At 36.2% G+C, this 20,541-nt stretch overlaps 2 protein-coding genes across 2 annotated transcripts; one reads left to right on the top strand and one right to left on the bottom strand.

Annotated features, from left to right (window-relative positions):
• Positions 1–16,176: 16,176 nt before the first annotated feature.
• LOC120169266 (probable 2-oxoglutarate-dependent dioxygenase AOP1) lies at positions 16,177–18,012 on the top strand. Its single transcript, XM_039177459.1, has 3 exons — positions 16,177–16,607; positions 17,308–17,632; positions 17,773–18,012. Exons 1-3 carry the CDS (start codon positions 16,225–16,227, stop codon positions 18,010–18,012), a joined length of 948 nt encoding a protein of 315 aa, XP_039033390.1. The 5' UTR covers positions 16,177–16,224.
• A 1,531-nt stretch (positions 18,013–19,543) lies between these two features.
• On the bottom strand, positions 19,544–19,997 carry LOC120169269 (probable trehalose-phosphate phosphatase J). Its single transcript, XM_039177461.1, has 2 exons — positions 19,769–19,997; positions 19,544–19,668 (listed from the first exon to the last, which is right to left on the bottom strand). Exons 1-2 carry the CDS (start codon positions 19,982–19,984, stop codon positions 19,546–19,548), a joined length of 339 nt encoding a protein of 112 aa, XP_039033392.1. The 5' UTR covers positions 19,985–19,997; the 3' UTR covers positions 19,544–19,545.
• Between the last annotated feature and the right edge of the window lie 544 nt (positions 19,998–20,541).

The following is a 20,541-nucleotide window of genomic DNA, read 5'->3' as shown; positions in this document are numbered from 1 at the left end:
AACAATTTCCCACCATAATTTGCAGATTCCCTTCCTCACTTGGTTCAATAATCAATACCCCTCGGATTTTATACCTTTCTCTTAATTTATTCTCACTTTTATCAAGATACATGCAGGATGGATCAAGGCCAAATGTTCTCTTGAAAATTTTGAATTTTCATATTTTTTTTATATTTTTTATTGATAATTTCTTTTCGTCTTTTAAAATTTTGTAAATTCATCTCTGAATTTGTATACATATCATCTAAAAAATTACATTTAATCACTCAATGATACGCAAGGGTCGTAAGGGTTATCAATAAGCATTTCTTTTTGCCCTTTTAGTTTCAGGGTTTCGTCTTGACTAATGCATACCGACTCGCGTCACACGCCTGGTTTTGGTGGGTGAGTCTCTTAGCAGATATTTTCTGCATACACCAGGACTCGAATCTGAGAACTTACTTAAACAATGTTAAGTTGCTTACCACTTGAATCAACCCGTTAGTATGAATAAGATCCTTAATAAAAGAATATTGGGATTTGAATCCATGTTTAGGGAGGTCCACAAGGGTGGGTGGGGTTTGATTTGTAGTTTGAACTCAAAAGATGAGCCCTAAAAGTGACGGCCATGTAGGGAGAACTGAACTGCACCAAACATGATCCTTTGTTTGCGGCCAAACAACAGCAGATCCATTGTTTATGGCCATCCAAACAATCATATGGCTTTCTCTATCCCTCTTTTCTTTAGAATCACTGCCCTCTGCCGCTTTGTTGATCCGTTTCTTAGGAAGTCGAGGCATTTTTCACATGTCTATACAGTGACTAAATGGGCTATTTGTAGGTATGGATAAAATGTTTAAATTTAACGGCTTCCGATTTGATTTTATATGATTGATTTGTTTCGAATTTTGAGTTTATGATAAATTTTGTGTGTGAGAGAGTTGAAGTCTAGTTTAGAGTAAAATATTTACGATTCAACATGGACAATTATCAGGGACGGAATTAGGATTAAATATTGACATATGTCAAAATATTGAACCCTTTAATAAATTCTTGTATTTTTTAATTTGAATATTAATTTTAAATGAACCAAAATATATTATTAGACCAAATATCAAATATATAAAACTTTTAACAACGGTTGAGGCCCCTGTTGTTGAAAAGTTAAGCCATTTGCCAAAACTTTCGTTGGCCAAAACTTTCGGTGCAATTGGCATCGAAATTGTTGAATTTTTGGCATGGTAAAATCACAAATTTAATCCCTAAACTTTAGGGTATTTATAAGATTAGTCCTTAAACTTCAACTATAAATACCTTAACCCATTTAGCTTCAAAACCATCCCAAATCATTCTAGCTTTCTCCAAATACTAGAGAATTTAGAGAGTTTTCTTGAGAGTTATTTTCTCATTTTTATCAAGAGAGAATTATTATTGTTTTCTCCTTGTTAGATCTAGAGAAGTTGTAATTCCTATTTTCTCAAAGTGAAATTCTTCTACCTTTGACCGTGGTTTTTACCCTATATTCTTTAGGGGTTTTCCACGTAAAATTTATGTCTTCTTTATCTTCATTTTTATTTACTCAAATTATCAGTTGCGATTTTTGCTCTATTTGATAGTCGTATTTCGCAACAATTGGTATCAAGAGCCAGATTTGAGTGTGTAATATCTACTTATTGTCTTTGTGGTTGCCTCCAAAAGGTGGATCCTCCAACATAAGAAATTAAGAAGGTATTACCCATTCTTTGAAGGTTCCAGAGAACTATTCATGATAGTGAAATAATGGGAGCTATCTATAATAGAAGTTATGGCAAGAAAATTTGATATTGAAAAGTTCAGTGGGAGAAATTTCTCATTATGGAAATTGAAGATGAAGGCCATCTTGAGGAAAGACGGATGTCTAACAGCTATCAGTGAAAGGCCGGTAGATTTCATAGATGACAACAAATGGATTGAAATATATAGGAATTCTATGGAAAACTTTCATCTAGCATTAGTAGATGAAGTATTGTCAAACATCGAGGAGAAGAAGACAGCTAAGGAGATATGGGATCATCTCACCAAACTGTACGAGGCCACATCGTTGCACAATAAAATTTTCCTTAAAAGGAAATTGTACACTCTCCGTATGTCAGAATCTACTTCAGTGACAGAACACTTAAACACACTGAACACTTTATTTTCTCAACTTACATCTTTAAGATGTACAATAGGAGAATAAGAACTTCATGATTCTTATGATCAACTCATCATCAACTTGAAAACAGTAATGTCACCAGTCTAGTCTTCGATGACGTTGCAGATGCTATTCTACAAGAAGAAAACCACCGCAAGAACAAGGAAGACAGACAAGTAAATCTACAACAAGCAGAAGCGTTGACAACGATGAGAGGGAGATCAACATAATATGGCCAAAGCAGCAGTCACAAATATGGTAGATCAAAGTCAAGAAGCAAGAAGAATTTAAAGTGCTACAACTGTGGAAAGAAGAGTCACTTGAAGAAGGATTGTTGGAGTCTAGATAAAAACTCCAATCCACAAGGCAATACCACAAACACTTCAGATGATGGAGATGCTCTATGTTGTGAAGCGTCAACCACCGTGGAATGTAGAAAGAGATTTGCAGATATATGGCTCATTGATTCAGGAGCAACATATCACATGACCTCAAGAACAGAATGGTTATATCATTATGAACCTGTCTCAGGATGATCTGTGTATAGTTGCAATGATCATGCCTTAGAGATCATTGGCGTTGGAACCATCAAATTGAAGATATATGATGGAATAATTAAAGTTGTTCGAGATGTGCGACACGTGAAAGGCCTGCAGAAAAATTTATTATCCTACGAATTGTTGGATAATAATGCAAGCAAGATTGAAATATGGAAATGAATCATGAAGTTGTTTCGTGGAGCGCTTGTGGTAATGAAAGGCGAAAAGATATCAACAAACTTGTATATACTGAAGGGAGAGACTTTGCTAGAAGCAAAAGCCTCTGTTACCTCATGTAGTTCAAATTTTGCAATGTTATGGCATCAGAAACTTGGACACATGTCAAAACAAGGAATGAAAGTCATTGTGGAGCAAAAGCTACTTATAGGCTTAACAAATGTATCACTTACTTTGTGTAAGCATTGTATAACAAGTAAGCAACACCGATTAAAATTCAATACATCAAATTCTAGAGGCAAAAGTGTTCTAGAATTGGTTCATTCTGATGTATGGCAACCACCAGTTACATCCCTAGGCAGAGCAAAATAATTTGTCTCATTTATTTATGACTACTCCATGAGATATTGGGTGTACCCTATTAAAAAAAGTCAGACGTGTTTTCAACTTTCAAAACTTCAAAGCGTGGGTGGAACTTGATTTTGGAAATAAGAACAAGTGTTTCCGAACAGATAATGGAGGAGAACACACAAGTGAGAATTTGATGACTTTTACAGGAAAGAAGACATCAAAATACAGTTCACAGTGGCAAACACTCCTCAACAAAATGGAGTGGCAGAGCGGATGAACAAAAAAAAAGAACAAGAGCAATGTTGAGGGTTACAGACCTAGAAAAATTATTTTGGGCAAAAGCAGTCAATACAACCTGTTATTTGGTGAATCGAGCTCCATCAACTGCAATAGAGCTGAAGACACTAATGGAGATGTGGACTGGTAAACCAGTTGATTATTCAAACCTCCATGTATTTGGAAGTATTGTGTACATGATGTACAACTCCCAATAAATTTCAAAATTGGATCCAAAATCCAGGAAATGCAAATTCTTGAGGTATGCTTATAGTGTAAAGGGGTATCGTTTGTGGGATCCCACTTCCCGTAAAGTGATCATCAGCAGGGATGTTATCTTTGTAGAAGATAAACTACAAAGAATAGAAGACGATGATATCGCTGAAAAGTCAGAGACTACACAGATACATGTGGAAAATGAGTTTGAACAATGAGATTCTTCTGAAGTAGAACCAACACATGATGAACAAGAACCAGAGAGTTCTGAAGCTCCAATAACTCGTCAATCAGATCGTGTGAGAAGGCATCCCAATTGGCACTCAGATTATGTTATAGAAGGAAATATTGCATATTGCCTTTTAACAAAGGACGACAAGCTATCAACATACTAGGAGGTAATAAATAACTCAAATGCTTCACTGTGGAAGATGACGATGCAAGAAGAAATTGAATCCCTTCATAAAAATAATACATAGGACATTGTGCCACTACCACAAGGAAGAAAGCCAATTGGTAACAAATGGGTCTTCAAAATCAAGCTAAATGGTGAGGATCAAGTTGAGAGGTATCGTGCAAGACTAGTGGTCAAAGGATATGCTCAAAAATAAGGTATTGATTTTATTGAAATTTTCTCATGTGGTTCGACTAAAAACAGTTCGAGTAGTTTTGGCAATGTGTGCTACATTGAACTTACATCAAGAGCAACTAGATGTTAAAACATCTTTTCTTCATGGAAATCTTGAATAAGAGATTTATATGCTTCTTCTTGAAGGTTTTGAAGAAGACGAAAAGAAGAACTAGGTGTGCAGGTTGAACAAATCTTTGTATGGTCTAAAGCAGGCGCTGAGGTGTTGGTATAAGAGATTTGATTCCTTAATTATGTACCTTGGATACAATAGACTTAATGTAGACCCCTGTGCTTATTTGAAGAGGTTTAGTAATAACGATTTTGTTATATTGCTGTTGTATGTGGATGACATGTTGGTTGCAGGACCCAACAAAGATCATATTGAAGAATTGAAGGCACAACTGGCTAGGGAATTTGAAATGAAGGATTTGGGATCAGTAAACAAGATTCTAGGGATGCAAATTCACTCAGACAGAATTAATATGAAGATTTGGCTTTCACAAAAGAATTACTTGAAGAAGATATTGTCACGATTCAACATGCAAGATTGTAAGCCAATTTCTACCCCTCTTCCTATTAACTTCAAATTTCCTCAAATATGAGTCTTGGAAGTGAAGAAGAGAGGATGGAGATGTCTCGAGTACCGTATGCATCAACAGTGGGAAGTTTAATGTTTGCTATAATATGCACAAGACCAGACATTGCACAAGCAGTGGGAGTGGTTAGTCGGTACATGGCGAATCCAGGAAAAGAGCATTGGAATACAATAAAGAGGATCCTGAGATACATCAAAGGGACCTAAAATATTGCATTATGTTACGGAGGATCAAATTTACTTATCAATGGGTATGTTGATTCTAACTATGTGGGGGATTTGGATAAAAGCAAATCTACTACAGGATATGTGTTCAAAATTGCTGGTGAAGCTATAAGTTGGGTTTCAAAATTACAGTCAGTTGTGGCTATGTCCACAACTGAGGAATAATATGTAGTAGCTATACAAGCCAGTAAAGAAGCAATTTGGTTGAAGATGCTATTGGAGAAGCTTGGGCACAATCAAGAGTATGTCTCTATGTTTTATGACAGTCAAAGCGCCTTACATCTAGCAAGGAATCCAATATTTCATTCAAGAACAAAACACATACGAGTTCAGTATCGTTTCATTCGTGAGAAGGTGGAAGAAAGGATAGTAGATATGCAGAACATCCATACCAAAGAGAACATAGCATATTTCATGACGAAGGCGATTAATGCCGATAAATTTACTTGGTGTCGATCCTCTTATGGACTGTCAGAGACATAAGCAACATGAATGGTACAAGGTAGAAAGAATGGTGTGAAGATATGATTGTTCCAATCAAATCTTCAAGTGGGAGATTGTTGAAAAGTCAAGCTACTTCCCAAAACTTTCGATGCAATTGGCACCGAAATTGTTGAATTTTTGGCATGGTAAAATCATAAATTTAGTCCTTGTACTTTAGGGTATTTACAAGATTAGTCCTTAAGCTTCAACTATAAATACCCTAACTCATTTTGCTTCAAAACCATCCCAAATCATTCTAGCTTTCTCCCAATACTAGAGAATTTAGAGAGTTTTCTCCTTTTTATCAAGAGAAAATTGTTATTGTTTTCTCCTTGTTAGATCGAGAGAAGTTGTAATTCCAATTTTCTCATAGTGAAATTCTTCTACCTTTGTCAGTGGTTTTTACCTTATATTATTTAGGGGTTTTCCAAGTAAAATTTGTGTATTCTTTATCTTTATTTTTTATTTTCTCAAATTATCAGTTGCGATTTTGCTCTATCCGATAGCCGTATTCCGCAACACCTGTTAATTAATAGAATTCATTAAGCGGTTGATTGATGAAAAGAGAAGATTATTCTTCCTAGAAGACTCGAGTTCGACCATTTATCTTTATAGGTGCGCGTGCACGTTGATAATTGACTAAGAAAAATTATATATATATATATATTAATTTTTCGCATCTTCAGTATTTAATTTGCAACTTTTAGATAAGATAAAGTTTTTTATTGGCATTTACTAGACAGAATGGGAAAATCATTTTTACTTAATTAACTGATATTGAAACAAGAGGGAGTGGTTGTTTTTTTTCTTGAACTTTATGATCGATACAGTCTCTCTTATTTTAACGAAAGAGAACAATTAAAATTTGGCGTAACTGTGAATTTCACCTCTGTATATTACAGAAATTGTGAAACTAGTCCCTTCACTTTAACTTGTAGAGATCAATCCATCTTATTTTATGAAAATTTAAAAAAAAAATAGTTTCTTTATTTTAATTTATCAATTTGGTCTTCTTTATGAAAATTGAGCAGTTGGTCTAGTTATTGGTAAACATATGAACTTGGATTGCTACCTTTTGTTAATTTCTTTTACATAAATGGTTAAATTGTTGATTTGATCGATCCCATATGATCAACTGCTTACCAAATATGTTTAACAGCACTACCCAATTGGACTAATTTTTCATTTTTCATTACAAGAAAGGACCACATTCTGACTAATGAAAATGAAAGGATTATATTCTTAATTTTCTTAAAATAGAAGGATATGAAAAAGAGAAATGGACCATCGAAAATCATAATTTGGATGTGGTAAAAGTATTTTTAAATTATCTGGTTTGATTTTTCAATTTTTAATTATAATTTAAACTTCAAGTTTAAAAGTTAACTATGTTTAAATAAAAAATAATTAATTTTAGATTTTTATATATTTAAGTTTAACTTGTAATGAATTTGAAAATAATTTTATTTAAATTATTCTTTTGTTTCCTTTTTAATTTGATTTGAAACAAATAAGTCCCATATGAAAATTTAAAATTGAATCAAACTGAAATCATATCATAAAATGAAAATTTTGATTCAGATCATATAATCATGTCTGTCTCAAAAGATGTAGATGCCATGTGTTACTTTTTAAAATGAGTCTCTTAACATATTTTATAATAAGACGGAATTATAAAATATCAAAATTTATCATATTACCATTGTTTTTTTGTAAAATAAAAATATTCATACATAAAAAATTAAGGTTTTACTGAACTTTCTTCACGCATGCGTACATTAGAATCTTTTTTAGGGTAACAGATTTTGAAAATGTAAGTCCCTAAATTTTAAGTTCATGTGATGTATCACAAACTACACTTACTAATATATATGTCTGCGCATAATTCAATCTGAATAAATTTTCATTTTTTTTTAATTTTATTGCTCAACCCTAATACTTTATAGATATTATCATGGTCATTTCAATTTTAAAACATAAATAATAAAATAAATATAAATTATATTAAAAAAATAAAATATATGATTCTCTATAACTTGAGGGTGACAGCTAATTTACAAAGAAACTTGAATGCAAATATGGTATATTAAAGATCCCGTCCAATCCATCAAAATTAACATTTAAACAAATAAGACTATATAAGTCATCAACGTTACAATCACGTGAAGTTCACATGACAGAAAATTGTATTTCGTCAATCAATTTTTCCTTATAAAATAGTGACACTATTTAACATGAGTATATATATATATATAAAGTCTATTACTTTTATGAAAGTTTAAAATTTCGGATATTCATTATTTAAATTATATTGTTTAATTGACTGCACCCGTTATTATCTGATTGTATTGATGACAACCAAGGCGCTTTTGTTCCTCGTAGACAGATTACAAATAATGTTCTCTTTGTCCATGAACTGTTTAATTATTTGAAACATGGGAATCTGTCTTCTCCTCGATCGTGGTGCTGCTTTGAAGCTTGATATGGAGAAAGCATACGACAGGATTAAATGGCCTTTTCTTGAGGCTATACTTTTGCTTCTTGGTTTTGATGCTCAGCGGGTTTCCTTGATAATGTCCTGTGTTTCCACAGTTTCATACCAAGTCCGTATTAAGGGGTGTTTGTCTGAAGAATTCACTCCTTCCCGTGGGATCCGTCAGGGTGACCCCCTATCACCATTTCTGTTCGTGCGTTGTGCTCAAGGGTTGTCTTCTTTGCTGCACCATGAACAACTTCACTGTCGCATCCAAGGGCTTCGTGTTAGTCGGTCTGGTCCTCGAATCACCTATCTCTTTTATGCTGATGACTGCCTCTTTTTTCTGCGCATCTCTGATTCTGAATTTGCTCAAATACGGGACACGCTTGCCTTAAATGAGATGCTTTCGGGTCAGAAGGTTAATTTTGCAAAATCTAGTCTCTATTTTTCCCCTTCGAAACCGGATGCAACTAAAACGAGACTGAGCTCTTTAGTGGGAGTTTCTTATGTCTCTGATCCTTGTATGTATCTTGGTATGCCTCTCATCATTGGTTGTACTAAAAATCAAACCTTCAGGTTTTTTCGTGATAAGGTGGCTTTCGTGAGTTCGCAGCTGAACCAAGAATTTAGTCTCCTATGGTAGCACTAGCGGTGCTATATATATCAAGGCGGTGGGTCAAGCGCTGCCGACTTATGTTATGGGATGTTATTTATTACATGATGGGGTGATAGCGGATATGACCTCTTCTCTTCGTGCCTACTGGTGGACAGGGATGCTTCCTCTCGCGGTTGGCCTTTGGTTGTGTGGGACTTTTTATCGTCCGAAGCGACTTGGTGGACTAGGCTTTCATGATTTTTGCCAGTTTAATATTGCTATGTTTGGCAAGCAAATTTGGCCTCTTCTCCAGAATGCTTCTTGTCTTGTGGCACGTGTTCTTAATTCCAAATATTATCCAAATGGACATCTTCTTCAGGCTTCTCTTAGTGATCAACCTTCGTTTGTGTGGCGGAGCTTATTCAAAGCTATTCAGGAGTTGCAGTCTGGCTTTCATTGGCGCATTGGGATTAATAGTGCCGTCCCAACGCATCGTGTTATTTGAGGTGGACTCCATCCGGTTCGGCTAACCATCTCATATGTTGAGAGGACTGATAGACGGATTTCTTGTGGCGATTTTATGATTCCGGATGCTCCAAGATTGAATATTGAGCTTATCCAGAGGATGCTGATGCAATTTTAAATTGCCCCATCCGTCTGGAAGAGATAATTTAGAGCGGCCATTCTTGAGGGACTTTCTCAGTTCGTTCTGGTTATTCGTGGCATATGCGGCGTCTTCTCAGACTGTTCAGGTTTCTCGTGTATGGCTTTTTCCTTTCTTGTCTCCCAACTCTCCCATAGGTGTGGATGTTTGGATGGAAGGCTTCTCATGAGGCGCTCCCGGTTGGTTGCCGCTTATCTGAATTGTTGTTTATGTGGTGTTGGAAATTAAACACTCACACAAACAACTTTGATTGAAACTCAAACAAATATTACAAGAACACTCTTACTCAAAAACAAGATACTACAACTCACTCTTATAAGACTTTGCTTCTTCACTCACTTAGAAGCTCTTAATTTTTTCTTGATGTCTAAACTAAAATGGGGAGGAGTATTTATACTACTTAAGAACAATCCTACACCACACAAATAAACTAATTTAAACCATTAAAAAATGAGACAAATACCTAACTTTCACCTAACTAATTTGATGTAAGCAATGACATCTTCACCTAACTTAATTGATGCAAGCAATGACATCAAATTAGTTTGGGTGTGGGTTTAGGCTAACATAATGGATCAAGTTTATGATCCAACACCCCCATTAAACTTGATCTTGTGACCCCTAATAAGTTCCTTAATCTTGTGAAGTCTTCTCTTGTCAGTGGCTTGGTAAAAATATCGGCAACTTGATCTTGTGACTTTATGTATTCAACTTCCACATCGTTTCTTGCAACACACTCCCTTATATATATAGTGGTTGCGAATATCGATGTACTTGCTTCGATCATGGAATACTGGATTCTTTGCTAAGGCAATGTCTGACTTGTTGTCGACACAAACCTTGGTAGGCTCTTCCTATATCAAACCTATCTCCTTCAATAGATTTCTAAGCCAAATTGCATGACAAACGCATGAGATAGCAACAACATATTCTGGTTCATAAGTGGATAACGTGACAATCGGTTGTTTCTTTGACATCCATGTTAAAGCAATATCTCCCATGAAAAATATGAATCCAGTAGTACTCTTTCGATTATCTATGTCTCCACCCCAATCACTGTCGCTATATCCAACAAGCTTGTAATCATTAGAAACTGAATAGAATAAGCCAAAGTCAACTGTACCTTTCAGATAACGAAGAATTCTCTTTGCGAATTTAAAATGGGTGGTTGTTAGAGATTCCATATAGCAACTAACCAATCCAACTGATTGAAGAATATCGGGCCTCGTGCAAATTAGATAGCGTAGACTTCCTACCAAACTTTTGAAGAATGTTGGATCTATACTTTCGTCTTCTTCATGTTTGGACATCTTGATCCTGTATTCTGTCTGTGTGCTTATTGGCTTACAATTGAACTTCTTTAGGATCTTCTTTGCATAACTTTCATGTGAAATGAAAAGTCCATCATTTTGTTGCTTAAATTCAATGCCAAGGTAGTATGCCATGAGCCCCATGTCTATCATCTCAAATTCTTTCATCATCACATCCTTGAATTCATTAAACATGCTTGGGTGGCTTCCAGTGAAGATCAAATTTTCAACGTAGAGGCACACGATCAAAATATCTCCATCTTTGATCTTGATATATAGAGCGTGCTCGTAGGGACATTTGTTGAATCCATTCTCTTGGAAGTACTTGTCGATTCAGCTATTCCATGCCCTTGGTGCTTGTTTTAGCCCGCAAAGAGCCTTCTTCAACTTCAACACCTTGTCTTCGTGCCCTTTGACTTCTTAGTCTGATGGTTGCTGAATGTAAACTTCCTCTTCAAGAAATCCATTTAGGAAGGCAGACTTTACATCCATCTTCTATATCTTCCACTTGTTTTGAGCTGCCAAAGAAATGATTAGTCTGATAGTCTTCAATCGAGCAACAGGAGAAAATACCTCATCATAGTCAATTTCAACCTTTTGACTATAACCTTTAGCAACTAGCCTCGCCTTGTGCCTTTCAATATCTCCTTTGGCGTTTTTCTTTGTTTTGTACACCCATTTGACACCTATCGCCTTATGTCCCTTGGGAAGTAAGGTAAGTCCCCATGTGTCATTCTTCTCGATGGCATTGATTTCTTCGTCCATCGTATCTCTTCATTTCTTTTCTTGTACTGCTTCTTGAAAGCTCACTGGTTCACAATAGACAAACAGACAAAATAATGTAAGATTATATTATCGTTCAGTTACCTCATAGAGACCTCTAAGACTTCTTTTACATTGCACAACTCTTTCACTCTGACTCCCACTTGACGATGACGAAGGTGATGAGTCTACTTGAGTGGTTGATGTTCGTGAAATGGGTGGAGTTGCAAGCTCTTGTTTAGGTTCACCTAGTTGTTCCCTCATTGTCTACTCATTTTCTTCAAACTGAGGAAAGAAATTTAAGTCATCTGCATGAGAGTTAAAATCCCATTATTTTTCTTCGTTGAAGACCACATCTTGACTAATCACAATGTTCTTACAGTCTGGAGTGTACAACTTTTATCATCAAGCTTCGTTCTTCTTTCGTCTGGTACGTGAACATGGGCTATACTTCCAAAGGTTCTCAAGTGGGAAATGCTAGGCTTTCTTCCACTCCATGCCTCTTACGGTGTCTTTCCCATACACTTCTTGTTGGAGATCAGTTTGACAAGTAGACTGCACACACTACTTCTTTTGCCCAAAATTCCTTGGGTAGTTTCTTGCTTTTGAGCATGTTTCTTGCCATGTCGAGGATTGTTCTATTCTTTCTTTCTGCCACACCATTTTGTTGGGGGGATCTAGGAACTGTCATTGGTCGACGAATTCCATTTCTACACAGAACTCTTGAAACTCCCTAGAAGTAAATTCTCCACCTCGATAGGATCTCATGGCTTTGATCTTTCTGCCGCTTTCTCTTTCCACTGTTGCTTTGAACTTCTTGAAGACTTCGAAAATTTATGACTTCTGTTTCAAGAAATATACCCATGTTTTTCTTGAAAAATCATCAATGAAGAGAAGAAAATAATTACTGTTATCGAGAGAGCATGGCTTGATCGATCCACAAACATCGATATGGATTAGCTCAAGTGGTTTTTTGGCTCTTGTCTCTGACTCCTTTAGAAAGTTTTTCCTGAATTGTTTCTCGACTAGACACCTTTCACAAAGCTGGTCAGGATAATTGATGCGAGGTAGTCCCTTCACCATCTCCTTCATAGATAGTAGCTCTAGACCTCTAAAATCGAGATGCCCAAATTGAAGATGCCAAAGCCATGATGCATATTTGTAGCAAGCTTTCAAGAACTTTGCAACATCATTTTGTATGTTGATCAAGAACATTCTATTCTTTGACATCGACACTTTAGCAATGAAGTTATTCTTATCCTATTTTATAAAAAGATTATAATTTTTCATATGAATATAATAACCTTTCTCTACCAGTTTCCCTAAACTTAAGATGTTACTTTTCATATTGGGCACATAGTAGACATTTGAAATAAATTGATGTTTCTCATCTTTCAAACGGATAAGGATGTTACCTCTCCCTTTCATTGCTATTGTAGAATCATCTCTAAACGAAACATTTCCACTTATTGACTCGTCTAGCTCCAGGAACATGTCTTTCATTCCACACATGTGATTGTTTGCACCACTGTCAAGATACCAGGAATTTTCTTGGCCACTATCAGTTTCCTTTTGTGCTAGAAGAAGAGTTTATTTGTCATAGGTTTTTCCTCCACGTAATTGGCCTTCTCCTCAATTTTGTTGTTGGGAACTCTACATTCTGAAGCATAATTCCCAAACTTCTGACAATTATCTTGAGTTCGAACTTGAGATTTGTCATATCTTGAGTTCGGATTGATTATTCCACGGCCTTGTGTTGAGTTTTCTCCTTTCTCATAGTTGTTGTTGGAATTGTTATTGTTGTAATTTCAATCTCGTCCACGACCGCGACTTCCACCTCATCCATGGCCTCTACCTCTGTCTAGGCCACATTGATTTCTATCATTGTGTTGGCTTTCATGCATATCTTTGAGTTGCAACTTGAGGAGTTGCTCAATAAACCCATGCTTATTCTTATGTTTCTATTCGTATCCTTGCAATGATCCTTGGAGTTGCTCGATCGTCATTTCTTCCAAGTCTTTAGTTTTTTCAATCCTCATGACGATGTACTCAAATTTAGGATCCAACGAACTGAAAATCTTCTCTATTATCCTCACATATCCACACATATTATAACTTTTCACCATTTCTTTTTAATTGATTAGAAACAGCTACTACTCTTGAGAAATAATCTAAAATAAACTCAGATGATTTCATGTGTAAGGATTCGAATCCACCTCTTAATGTTTGGAGACAAACCTTCTTCACTTGCTCGGATCCTTTGTAAGAGGTTTGCAGCTTCTCCCACGCTTCCTTGCTAGAGCTTTCACTCGAAATCTTTTCAAAACCGTCATCATCTAATGCTTGATAGATGAGGTAGAGAGCCTTCTTGTCTCTCTTTCTTGAATCCTTCATAGTTGTCTTTTGATATGATGTAAGAGTGACAAAAACAACATAATCTGCAGGCTCGTTATAGCATTTCTCTATGATATCCCACACATCTTGTGATCCAAGAAGTGCCTTCATTTTGATACTCCAGTTGTCGTAGTTGTTGTTGAGTGTCAGAACTTGGAATGGTTCCATATCGTTTGCCATATCTCTTAATATAATGATAATTTACAAAATCTTATTGCACGGATGAATCTGGAACGCCGAAAAACCTTGGGAGGGACTTGGACAACTCGGTCACGGGGCTCCAACTCGGCTGACTCGGCTTAACTCGGTGAGTCAACTCGATTTTCTGGCAGCAATCTTCCAACAGTGCGTGGTGGTGCGTCAGAACTCAGATTGGGAAGATTTTGGCGGTGGCGGATTCCTCTCGTTGAGATCTTTGATCTTTCCAGCTCGTTCTGATATCACTTTGTTGGAAATTAAACACTCACACAAACAAATTTTATTGAAACTCAAACAAATATTACAAGAGCACTCTTACTCAAAAACAAGATACTACAACTCACTCTTATAAGACTTTGCTTCTTCACTCACTTAGAAGCTCTTAATTTTTTCTTGATGTCTAAACTAAAATGGGGAGGGGTATTTATACTACTTAAGAACAATCTTACACCACACAAATAAACTAATTTAAACCATTAAAAAATGAGACACATACCTAACTTTCACCTAACTAATTTGATGTAAGCAATGATATCTTCACCTAACTTAATTATTGTAAGCAATGCCATCAAATTAGTTTGGGTGTGGGTTTAGGCTCTCATAATGGATCAAGATTATGATCCAACATGTGGATCATCGTCGAAAACAGTCTCGTGCCTTGCGTGACTGTCCGGAAGTGAGTCCTATTTTGGTTGCTGCTTGCTTTTCTAAGCCGACTGAGCCCAATCAGTTTCCATCATTTGGTTCATGGTTGGAGCATATGATGCAATCTTTGTCTTTCCCTCGTTTTATTGCGTTGTTAATGCTCCTTTGGAAGATATGGCTTCGCCGTAACACATACTTTCATGAAGGTCAGCTGCTCCCTGGCTGGAATTTGATTGCTTCTGGTTCTGCGTTACAATCGGCGTATCTCTCGGCTGTTTTTTCTTCAACGTCCTCCGCTGATGCCACTACTTCTGGGTTGCGTCCTCATCGTTCGATGAAGCCTCGGGAAGGGACGTTTAAGTTGAATGTTGATGGTTCGTGCCCACGCCCTCTTGCTTCACCGACTGTTGGGCTGATTCTTTGAGATAGCGCGGGGAGGGTGGTTGCAGGTCGAGCTTTTCCTGTTTCCGCATGTCGAGAGGCTGGAGATATAGAGGTACTAGCTATTTGGTATGGTTCTTGAAAGGGAGCTGCCGGCCGCTATCATTGAGTGCGACTCCAGGAATGTTGTTGGTCAACTAGCGAATTTGGATGCAGACCGCTCTGTTCTGCGTTTCCGTCTTCAGGAAATCAAGTCCCTGCTTGCTGCTCATCCTCATATGTCCGTCCAACATGTTCGTCGTGAAGTGAATGGAGTCGCCCATAATCTTGTTAACTTTGCTGATCTATCCAGGGAGTCTTTATGTTTTAATGCAGATGTTCCACAATGTATTTCTGTTGATGTTCTTTTTGACATTGCTTTCAGTTAATGAATTATGATTATATTAAAAAATATATTTTTATAGATAATAAATTTAAATAATTGAATTTATTTTATTTATACGAATAATAAATTTTTGACCTCTAATATAAAATTTAAGACTTTGTCTCTTATCTCAACCATAAAATTAGGTTTATAAGAGTGTAGGATATAAATAAGGTTTAATATACTTTTAGGAGTTTAAACTATATAAATCAAAAATATTTTTCATATAGTAATTTCAATCAACGGTTTTTTAACGGTAAGTGCCTAAAACTATAACAAAGAAAAAAATTAAACACTTATTTTTTTAAAAAAAATTGATACCAAAAATTAATTTAAGGTATAGTTTAGACACTTAAAAATATATTAAGCCTATAAATAATGTTTAGCATCAAGTTTTGGACATGTGTAGAGTAACTCTTATAAAACTAGGGTACATTTTGAGTGTAGAGGTAACTCTTTTATTTTTTACTAATACGAGGTAAGTTTAACACAATATATGCTCATAAATAATTCTTTACCATTTAACGCTAAACGTTCATAACTCTAATATTTTTAATGTTCGAATCCAAAATCTCAAGAAATAATAATAATTTCTTTAATACATTATGTTAACTCTCTTATAAAAACTAGGGTGCCTTTTTAGTGTAGAGTAATTCTCTAATAAAAACTAGGGTACCTTTTTATTGCTTATAGTGAGTGCTTCCAGAGGGAAAGATATTAAGATTGTGAGATGGATGTGGGGCCTAAGATCCCAGTTATCGAATTCTCAGGCGAAGACGTAGAAAACGATCGATCATCATCATCGGAGCGATGGAAAGCGTTGTGCAGCAAAGTGAGGGAGGCATGCGAGAGCCACGGTTGTTTTGTGCTAAGTATGTACGATAAGATCCCAACAAGCCTCCGTGAAGATATTCTGGTGGGGATGAAGGCACTGTTCGATCTACCCGAGGAGACAAAGAGCAAGTACCAGCAACCCAAGCCTTACCGGAGTTACCAGGGCAAGTGTCCCGTTGTTCCTTTGCACGAGAGCTTCGGCATCGACGACGCCACCCGGTTCGAAGCTACTCAAGACTTCACTCGCCTCATGTGGCCTCAAGGAAACCCCGCTTTCTGGTAAAATGCATTCATTCTCCTCTGGTTTTTGTTTCTGAATAATGGGTTTATCGATCAGCTCCATTTGCATAACTCGATGCTTCACTGTAAATTCCAGATTTCGAAACAAAACCCGCTAGTTTGATTAGGTTTTCCCACAGTCGTTATCTTTAGCTTTAATGACAGTAGAAAGCTTTAGTTTTTGACATGATAATGGCTGCCACCAAACGCATTCACTACCAGCCTCCTTATTTAATAGGGCTTATCCCTGAAATAGATTTGCATTTAATACAGTGCCAGCTTTATATATATAGATAACATTGTTATTTCATAAACTGGACTGCACATGCCTTTGCTGGAAACAAAATCATCATCACCACAGAGAAATAAACTCACCGGTCCTTTTGTAACTGGTCTTCGCTTACAGTTTCATTTACGTCTTTGTCAAATGCTCGGCTGTAATCTGGTCAACATACTGGTCAACATAATGCCCTCAATCACCAATCATAAAACCCCACTATTAATAACATTTTCAGACTAATTAATCCATATGTCATTCCATATATTAAAAACGGTAAGTTTTTTTAAAAGAAAAACAAATTTGTGTATTAGTGTCACTTTGAACCATCACTGAAAGTTTTATCTTTCCCGTCGCTAAGAATCAATGGTTGCGATATCATTTTTCGTTACTGATCAAAAAGAATTCAATGCCTTTCTACAGTGAGATACTCAATATGATGAGTTTGAAGATGCTAGAGCTAAGCTTTACGATCCTGGGAATGTTATTCGAGAGTTTCAGCATCGAAGAAAAGCAGTACGAGGCATTAGTGAGGGACAGCAGCAGCATATTGAGGGTGATGAAGTACCGAGTACCAGCGACGGAGGACCAAAATCTGGGGCTCGTGCCTCACACAGACAAGAACGCCCTCACTGTTCTATGCCAAAATGAAGTTCAAGGTCTTGAGATTGTAACTAAAGAAGGCCGTTGGGAAGAAGTGGTGGTTCCCAAAGATGCTTTAGTTGTCATCGTTGGCGATGCACTTAAAGTATGTATATATAAATTATTAGTTTTCAAAATTATTCTTTTCTTCTAGACATTTTTACCTTTTAGATTTCAACTACTTTGAGTGATTAATTTGATTTAAATTTATTATCACGGCAAAATGTATCGAACAATACTATGTAGGCATGGAGCAACGGAAGACTGGTTGCAGTGAAACATAGGGTGGTGATGAAGGGGGACAAAGAGAGGTACTCATTCGGGCTGTTTACATTGCCGAAGGAAGGAGTGATGATTGAGGCGGCGCGTGAACTGGTCGACAGTGAACATCCGCTCCTTTACCGCCCTTTCAAATTTGCCGACTATTTCTCCTACTTTGTCTCCACTTTAAGTGACGATGCACTTGACATTTATGCCGGGGTTTGACCAGGGCCGGTCCAATGAGTTTTAATGCCCTGGGCGAGATAATAATTTTATGCCCCTATACTTGTACCGTATAATAGACAAAACATAAATAATTTTTTTTAAAACAAAAATGTAATAAAAATTATAGTCAAATAATATCAATACTAGTATAAACCAAAACCTACAAGGCTACAAATATCACCTAAAACGATGTCTTCGTACATTTTTTGAAGCAAAAACCTCTATTATTTTATGATAGGGGGACCTGGAACATTGTCTAGAGAAAAGGGATATGGTCTCTTCATGCCAACCACCTACAAGTTATAACCGAATTTACATCACCTCAAAGGTTTAGAAGAGAAAGAACGATGCATTCCTAAACTCAAAACTTAGCTCAATCCGCTCATGCAGATACTTTTTAAATGTGGTAGTTGGCAAATTCAAAGTTTGAATCTTAACATAAGTCCTTCTCTACCGGAAAAGTTTAACGAGGTAGTCGAAGAATAGGAAAATAGATTCCAGATGCTAAATACAAATCCCGGGCTGATTCGTTACTACACTTCGAGGATGGGTTTATCATAGGATTAGTTCATGCCAACCACCAAATTCACACACTATAGAGAAAGAATAAGCATTCCTAAGTGAACTCAAAGCTCAAATGGTTCATGCAGTCATCTTCAAAAACTGGCATCTAATAAATTCAAAGTTCGAATCCAAGCATAAATCCTTCCCCTATTAGATAAGTTTAACCGAGTAATCTAAGAATAAGAGATGCTAAATGTGAATCTCGGGCCTATTTGATTCCACATTCGGATTCATTTGGCATAAAATTCAAAATATAAACATCAAGAATTTCACAACTAACAACATAGTAGTAAATGGAAAGAATTGAAGAGAAATTGTGCACAGGTAATAAGTTTCCGACAAGTTTTCGGTAGAAAAAACCTAGATCAAAGGTAAATATGGTATGGTTCTGTAGTGTTTAATGTTAGATTTATGATTTAAACAGATAACTACTTTGTTCAATCAAGTTCTTAAAGCAAGATCAGTCGTTGGAATCTCAAGATCAAAGTGCAAGTCAAGGTGCCAGTCGAGAACAAGGTACTGATTTTATATCAAACACATCATATGTTTCTGTGTTAGATTTTGACCTGAGAAACATAAGTTTACTCACCGTGTTAGATTTGGAAAGTTTCTCAGGGCCTTTAATGTCCATTCCATGGCTCCCAGCGTAATATAGCTCAGCCAACTTGACAAAGTTATATACCTTGCAGTTTTCAAAACAACAAAAGATTTACCAATTGTGTGAACATTAAATAAAGGATCAAATTTTAATGCCTGAAAATGTACCTTGTCCCTGCATCTACGGATCTACCACTCACTATAGCTGTAGGGAAACATTTGGCTACCATTCTCACCGTCTTTCTCATCTGGTGTACACAAAGCATGTGAAATTAATGTCAAATTTATAGATGAGAAGTACCCAGAAATTTTATGCAAAGAATAGCCGTGGTGACATGTGAACAAATAACTAACCTTCTTGGAAATAAAAGCTCAATCTGGATCTGCAACAATCGGAGAAAGAGTGCCATCGTAATCTAAAAACATTACTATTTGTTTCCCTTTCGAAGCATCTATTATCTGCTCGAACATATCCAGCGCCGATGGATGGTGCAGCTAAACAATTTCATCAATCACAGAAAGTCAGAATCTTTATTGCCTTTGAAAAAAATGAAAACCCATTTTGGTTCAAGGCTTGAAACTGGTAAGAACTCACATTCAAGGAACCTTCATCATCGGCAATGAAAGGTGTAGACTTAATATGAGTTGGGGAAGAAGCTCTCATGGAATCGACCCATGCGCTAACCCTTGCTCCTGCACTGATTTCAAGGTTCTGAAGCAATTTCTTGCGTGAAATGGAGAGAAAACCGGGTGGTGCAGGCGGTTTTTGTGCTGATTTTGCATCAGAGACCACATTTTGACAAGCGGTCATGTTCTTTGCTATTTCTTCAAGGAAACTCACTGCAACCCATATTCAGAATAGTGTAACATATAAATTATGCCCTAGAAAACTGCCCCCTACATGCTGCCCTGGGCCGTCGCCCATGTGGCACATGTGTTGGGCCGACCCTGGGTTTGACTCTCTCATTTACCTCTTATAAATCAATTATTTGTAAATTAGTTTTATATAAAACAAACATAAGATTTGCTCCAAAGTTACTTGATTTTAAAGGGACAAATTTCTTGTTTGCTACGGTGGTAAATGGGAATTTTTCTTTTTGTTTTAAAAGGATATAAAACATATAAAATAATTCGAATACTGTCTAAATATGTTTATATATTTCTTTTATTTACATAATTAATTATTAAGTTTTATGTAAATTTTAGTAACATGGAAAAGTTCAAAATTGGGTAAATTATAAAATTGGTAACTGAAATTTACCCTCTTTTATTTCACTCATTATTCTTTAAATCTTTTCAGTTTTCTCACTGAACTTAATACGTAGTGTTTTTTGTTACTCGGCTATTAAGTTGTTAACGACATTAAAA

Source organism: Hibiscus syriacus, unplaced genomic scaffold (genome assembly GCF_006381635.1).
Source record: "Hibiscus syriacus cultivar Baekdansim isolate YM2019G1 unplaced genomic scaffold, ASM638163v2 tig00111758_pilon, whole genome shotgun sequence".
NCBI classification, from domain to species: Eukaryota; Viridiplantae; Streptophyta; class Magnoliopsida; order Malvales; family Malvaceae; genus Hibiscus; species Hibiscus syriacus.
This window is presented reverse-complemented; position numbering and strand designations above follow the sequence as displayed.

Bases quoted from the DNA above. Each gene is read 5' to 3' on its own strand.
- LOC120169266 (XM_039177459.1), top strand. From the start codon at position 16,225: ATGGATGTGGGGCCTAAGATCCCAGTTATCGAATTCTCAGGCGAAGAC. The intron at 16,608-17,307 runs GTAAAATGCATT...GCCTTTCTACAG, and splicing joins CAAGGAAACCCCGCTTTCTG to TGAGATACTCAATATGATGA. The intron at 17,633-17,772 runs GTATGTATATAT...AATACTATGTAG, and splicing joins TCGTTGGCGATGCACTTAAA to GCATGGAGCAACGGAAGACT.
- LOC120169269 (XM_039177461.1), bottom strand. From the start codon at position 19,984: ATGACCGCTTGTCAAAATGTGGTCTCTGATGCAAAATCAGCACAAAAA. The intron at 19,669-19,768 runs GTGAGTTCTTAC...GAAATTGTTTAG, and splicing joins ATGATGAAGGTTCCTTGAAT to CTGCACCATCCATCGGCGCT.